This window comes from Ambystoma mexicanum, chromosome 2q, assembly GCF_040938575.1.
Source record: "Ambystoma mexicanum isolate Mex_15411 chromosome 2q, UKY_AmexF1_1, whole genome shotgun sequence".
Classification (NCBI taxonomy): domain Eukaryota; kingdom Metazoa; phylum Chordata; class Amphibia; order Caudata; family Ambystomatidae; genus Ambystoma; species Ambystoma mexicanum.
Genome location: NC_090924.1, coordinates 460,713,286 through 460,719,740, shown reverse-complemented (window position 1 = coordinate 460,719,740; position 6,455 = coordinate 460,713,286). Strand labels below are relative to the sequence as shown.

The following is a 6,455-nucleotide window of genomic DNA, read 5'->3' as shown; positions in this document are numbered from 1 at the left end:
GCTGGTCTTCTTGGGGAGAGTGAAACCGCCTTTCCACACTTGGGGCTCCCATATGCTGTGCGTTCCTTTCAGTACTTGGGTGTTCAGATTATGCATAAACTGGAAGATATGAACACCCGTAACATCCTGGGGGTGGTGAGAGGTCTTAATAAATCCATGTCCTTCTGGTCCCGACTACCACTTTCACTTATGGGTAGAATAGCAATTATTAAAATGATTGTTCTCCCAAGGTTTCTTTACTACTTCAGAAACGTCCATTACTACATAAAAACGTCTTTCTTTTGCTCATTAGGTACATTGATTAGGGGGTTCCTATGGGGCCGTGCTCGACACAGACTGGATTTGACAGTATTATACCTAACCAACAAGGACGGTGGTGTGCAACTGCCCATATTAGAACTCTACTACCTAGCGGCTTAGATCTGTTTTCTAACAAAATGGCTGATGACACTACCTCTGAAACGCTGTTACTTAAACAATTGGTGGCTTCTGCCCGCCTTAACAACATACTATGGCTTCCAGGTACTTGCATGAACTCTATAACGCTGCTAGTGGAGCTGGGCAGGAAGATATGGTTTCGGGGTTGAGATTGCTTAATATATCTTACTCTTACTCGCTTAGTGTCGCAATAGTAGCGGACATGTGTAAAAACAGGGATGATCATGGGCTCATGAGGCACTGGGAGGAGTGGGGCATCTTCACATGGGGCGACATGTACGAGAATGGCAGTTTCAATAATCTGTACAACCTAGCCCAATGAACCGGTCTCCCCAGGGTAAAATTCCTATGGTACTTTATGCTGGCGGGGTGACTAGACAGAAGTGGAGCGAGTGGCCTACTGAGCCAGAGGAAACTGAACTACTGGCTCTAATGTATGCCTTAGAGGATGACTGGAGGCCGGTATCCAGATTGTATATTGTTTGCTGAATAGGCCTAATCCTCTAGGTCTAAAACTAAAAACTCGCTTGGAGTCAGACCTGGGAACCGAGATTGCGGAACAGAACTGGGTGAGGATGCTTATTTTCCCTAAAAAGGTGTCCCGAAACGCCCGCTTCAAACAGGTCCAAATGAATGTGCGTCACCGCACTTACATGACTCCTAGAAGAGTTACAAAATTTAACAAACACAAGCACTCATTCTGCCCCTGGTGCCGTCAAGATGAATCAGACTTACTCCCTATGTTTTGGAAATGTGTAAAGGTGCAAAGGTTTTGGACTCGTATAGAACAGGCCTGCAAAATTGTAGGAGTTGTTAGATACAACTGGGACCCTACAGAATGCCTTCTGTGCGCGTACCCTAGGAATAGCAAACTTAAGCATATCATTAAATTCATGGAACTGACTTGCATCCCTGCTAAACTCTGCATTGCTATGTTATGTTATGTTATGTTATTTTGCACTTATATAATGCCTTATATACCATTGGTATGGTCTGAAGGCGCTGGTACGTTGAACGCCCTTGGGAACCGAAGTTCTGGTCAGTAGAGGGAGAAGAGAGAGTCCAAACGTGCGTGTGCGCATCTGGTATGTGTGCAGCTGGTGCGAAATTCCTGTGGTAGCTGCTTCCTAGCGGTAGGTGTGGTGGCTGATCGGTCAGGAGTATGTGTTCGATCTGGCCGTAATTATCCAGACAGAGTGGCAGCGTTAGGCCAGCTTCCCGGTATGTGCGGCCACTCTCTGGAACAATATCCCCCTCCACCTTTGCGCTGCACCCTCCTACTCCTTGTTCAGGAAAAAGCTCAAAACCCACCGGTTCAACTAACTTCATTTTATGTTTTCATCTAATGGCCTTCGTTGTAACTAGCGCCTAGATGCACATGGGCTTTGCGTGCTGCTTTAAATGCAAAAATACATAAATTAAATAGAGTGGTGGTTTAATAGGAATAGAGCACCATTGTTGGGAATTCAAAAACCAGCACTGCAGTGAACCTTCAAAGTCGCTCTTTGAACAAATCAGATCAGCACTGTAAGGTAGTTAAACAGCAGCAATGATAACATTTTAAAAATAAATATACTGTGAAAACCGTCAAGCAGCCTTGTGGGGGGAATCAGAGTGGTAATGTGAGTTATTCACAGAACAGCATTTTGACAAAATCAGAGAGCAACGTTGTGGCAAAATCATAAAGCAAATATTTTCCCTATTACCACATATACTGTCACTTAGCTTTCCCGGCACCTCCCAGACACTCCACAAAGTCCCACATACCTAAATAGAACATTACATATTCCTGTTACCCAATGATTGTTTGAACTGCTTGGGTACAGCTTCCACTCAGTCACTTCTTTGGAGTACCTCTGCCAAGATGCAAAGAATGTAGAGAAGCCATCTTGGATTTCTGGACTCTTGAAATTAGTTTGCAGGGTACTAGTGACAAAGGAACTGTAGGTGGACATTTTACGTCTAGGATTAGCTGTGCTCATTCAAAGTTGCCTTGAAATTCAGAACAATCTGTGCTGTCCAGAGTAACACATTCTCGAGTCTTTCAATTCAAGCAATGGTGAGAGGCATCAAATAATATTTTATTCAAGGAAAGAGTCCCATGTGCTCTCCCACTGGGGCCCGTGTATGTCTCCCGTGTTTCAGGAACGCCACACCTGCACAGTAGGCCTCAATCAGTTGGTGTAGGCAAAGGTGATTCAGGTGATTCGGGTGATTCGCTGGGCTCAACCTCATTTGTCAAACTGCAAACTCCGCCGCTGGAAGAGTGTAGCGCCTGCATCTGCGAGATGCAGTGCAGGTGAACAATGGCCGCCACCACAACAAGCACGTGGAAGATCTGGTGGGAATGGAACTGTAGGGGGAGAGAAAGGGGAACAAAGAAAGGGGGAGAGAAAAAGAGGGGGGGGCACAGAGAATATCAGACAGTGTAAGAGATCCAGTGAACCCAGCCATGATGCAGCAAACTGAGATTCAACAGTTTCTAGACAAGGGCACTACGAATAGCGGCTGGGGGCCACACTTTGCAGAGACTTACACTTATTTTACAATGTTTTATTAAGCAATACCAAAGCAATAATGAATGCCCTTCTGTACTCCTCCCAAATACTCTAATGTATGTGATTTCAATGTAACTGTATTGTTTTGCTGGCATTTCTATGTAGTTTAAAATCCACACAGGACTGCAGGGAATCGGAAGACCAGCGTGTTGGCCCTAGTACTGGAACTTAAGACACATGAATGTGGGTCTCTGTACTGGAATAGCTGTGGGTTTCATGTGTGCAGGCCTTTGTGTTGCTACAGCCTGGGGGTTGCATGTGTGTGGGTCTTTTTACTGGAACAGCCTCAGGCTTGCACGTGCGCGTGCCTTTGTATTGGAACAGCCGGGTGGTTGCATGTGTGCAGGCCTTTGTTCTGGAACAGCTGGGGGGGGTTTCATGTGTGTGGGCCTTTATACTGGAATAACCTTGGGGTTGCATGTGTGTGGGCCCTTATACTGAAATAGCCTGGGGGTTGCCTATGTGTGGACCTTTGTACAGGAATAGCCTGGGAGTTGCATGTGTGTAGGTCTTTGTTCTGGAATAGCCTGGGGGTTGCATGTGTGTGTGGGCCTTTGTACTGGAATAGCTTGGGGGTTGCATGTGTGGGTGCCTTTGTATTGGAACAGTCAGGTGGTTGCATGTGTGCAGGCCTTTGTTCTGGAACAGCTGGGGGGTTTCATGTGTGTGGGCCTTTGTACTGGAATAGCCTGAGGGTTGCATATATGCAGGCCTTTGCACAGGAGTAGCCTGGGGTTGCATGTGTGCGGACCTTTGTAGAGTAATAGCCTGGTTGTTGCATGTGTGCAGGCCTTTGTTCTGGACTAGCCTGGGAGTTGCATGTGTGTGAGCTTTTGTATTGGAAGAGCTTGAGGGTTGCATGTGTGCAAGCTTTTGTATTGGAACAGCTAGGTGGTTGCATGTGTGGAGGCCTTTGTGCTGGCACAGCTCAGGGGTTTCATGTGTGTGGGCCTTTGTACTGGAATAGCCTGGGGGTTGCATGTGTGCATGCATTTGTATTGGAACAGTCGGGTGGTTTCTTGTGTGCAGGCCTTTGTTCTGGAACAGCTCAGGGAGCTCATGTGTGTGGGCCTTTCTACAGGAATAGCCTGGGTGTTGCATATGTGTGGCCCTTTCTACAGGAGTAGCCTGGGGGTTGCATGTGTGCAGACCTTTGTACACTAATAGCCTGGTGGTTGCTTGTGTTCAGGCCTTTGTTCTGGAATAGCCGGGGGGTTAAATGTGTGTGGGCCTTTGTACTGGAATAGCCTGTGGGTTGCATGTGTACAGACCTTTGTACAGGAATAGCCTAGGTGTTGCATGTGTGCAGGCCTTTGTTCTGGAATAGTTGGGAGGTTTCATGTGTGTGGGCCTTTGTACGGGAATAGCCTGGGGGTTGCATGTGTGTGGACCTTTTTACATGAATAGCCTTGAGGTTGCATGTGTGCAGGCCTTTGTTCTAGAATAGCAGGGGGTTTCATGAGTGTGGGCATTTGTATAGGAATATCCTGGCGGTTGCATGTGTGCAGACCTATGTATGGGAATAGCCTGGGGGTTGCATGTGTGAAGGCCTTTTTTCTGGAATTGCGTGAGTTGCCAGGGATCATGATCAGGATTCAATGAAACACAGTTGTGTGAGTCTTTGTACTGGAATACAATAGGGTGCTGTGGGCCAAAATAAAGATATATCTCAAGAGCTGTGAGTAGGTCTCAGTGCTGAAATGAGGTGCTGCAAGTCAGGCTTGGGGCTCATTGGTTAAACTGTGTGTAAGTCTCAGTATAGTACATGCTTTGTTTGATTTTGATTTTGAGTATTTCTATCGCGCTAGTGACAGACTAAACCGTATAGTGGCGCAGCTGGAACATAATTCTGACAAAACAGAGGATGAGCCTAAAACAGTATCAGAAGCAGGATCAGCAACTATGATGTGGTATTACCTATTTTCTAAGTAGAAACGTCTTGAGTGCTTTGCAAAATTGATAGAGTGTTTCAAGGGTCCTAATTTCTCTGGGGATAGTGTTCCACAATTTTGGACCAAAAACAGCAAATCTTCTGTCTCCCCTAGAAGTGCATACTGTGGGGGGAACAATCAGGAGTAGACGGTCTCTAGATCGTAGGCATCTAGACGGTTGATAGCAACGGATCTTATCTCTCAAATAGGATGGGGCCAATCAGTTCAAGCATTTAAAGATAAGGCATGCCACCTTAAATGTAATGCTCTCTTCCACTGCTAGCCAATGTAGTGCACTGTGAGATGGAGAGACATGGACTGATTTACCCAGCCAATAGACCAGTCTGATGGCTGCATTCTGGGCTTTTTGAAGCCTCTGAACTTGCTTAGCCGCACTGCCCATCAGCTAGCTGTTGCAATAGTCCAAGTGGGCATTAGCTAGAGCACCCACCACCGAAGCATGATCTTCATTTGGAATATATGGCAGGGCCTGCCGTAGGAGTCCTAATGAATAATAGACTACCTGTACCTTGGCTCCTACCTGGCCTTAACTGCCAGGGGTATCCTGCCAGATACAGCCCAGGTTCTTGACCTTGGAGTCAAACCCCAATTTGGCACCCAGGAGGGTAGGAATAGGCAGTTCCTTGACAGCAGTAAGTAGATGTCTAGCTCCAAACAGTATGAGCTCTGTCTTAGGTGCATTCAGTTGGAGCTGATTACTAGACATCCATCTCCACAAAGGGAGCAAGTAAAGATTAAAAAGTAAGGGTGACAGTGAGGACCCCTGTGGTACTCCACATCCCATCTTAGTGGAGTCTGAGGTGTAATCTCCCAGCCTGACCTGTTGTTGACGGTTAGTCAGAAATTAATCAAACCACTTAATGGCATGATTAGAGACCCTACCCACCACTCTCAATCGGTCAAGTAGGATGAGATGGTTAACTGTGTCAAAGGCTGCAGACACGTCCAGCATCACCAACAGTGATAGCTCACCTCGGTCTTGGCCATCCTGAACAGTCAATAAGGCTGTCTTGGTTCCAAACTTAGGTAAGAAACCCGACTGAAAAGTGTCCAGCAGTACTTTCCACAAAATCCTGCAGCTGGCAGGTGACCACCTTCTCAAGGATTTTTGCGGGCCATGGAAGTTCCACAATAGGTCGGTAGTTCTGGAGAATCTCTGGATCCAGAGTATGGTTTTTCAATAATGGAGTCAAAATATACAGTGTTTTTAGTCTTTGGAGCACTATGCCCTGGTTCAGGGATTTATTAATAAACGTAGTCATAAATGGTGTTATTTCGAGGGGAAAGCGCTTTGCTGCGTAAGCGGGTAAAGGAAATAAGGAATCGTTAGTGGGTTTCAACACGTTAACTAACGAATATACATCACTCTCCGATACCTGATGAAAATCAAAAGGAACCGATGAGCTCATAGTCTGTAACTGTGATGGTCCTACTAGGGACTGATCATTCACCTGTCTTGGCAAATTCGGGACTAAGATCTGAGCTTTAGATGCAATATCAATTTTAA

The 6,455-nt window shown here is 46.2% G+C and overlaps 1 protein-coding gene across 1 annotated transcript in view; it reads right to left on the bottom strand.

The window, feature by feature from the left end:
- Positions 1–2,502: 2,502 nt before the first annotated feature.
- Positions 2,503–6,455, bottom strand: part of LOC138569525 (adiponectin receptor protein 2-like) — a 336,710-nt gene continuing 332,757 nt past the window's right edge. Inside the window, exon 8 of the mRNA XM_069647575.1 lies at positions 2,503–2,791. Within this exon, the coding sequence (XP_069503676.1) occupies positions 2,609–2,791 (183 nt within the window). The 3' untranslated portion in view covers positions 2,503–2,608. The remainder of the gene's footprint in view (positions 2,792–6,455) is intronic.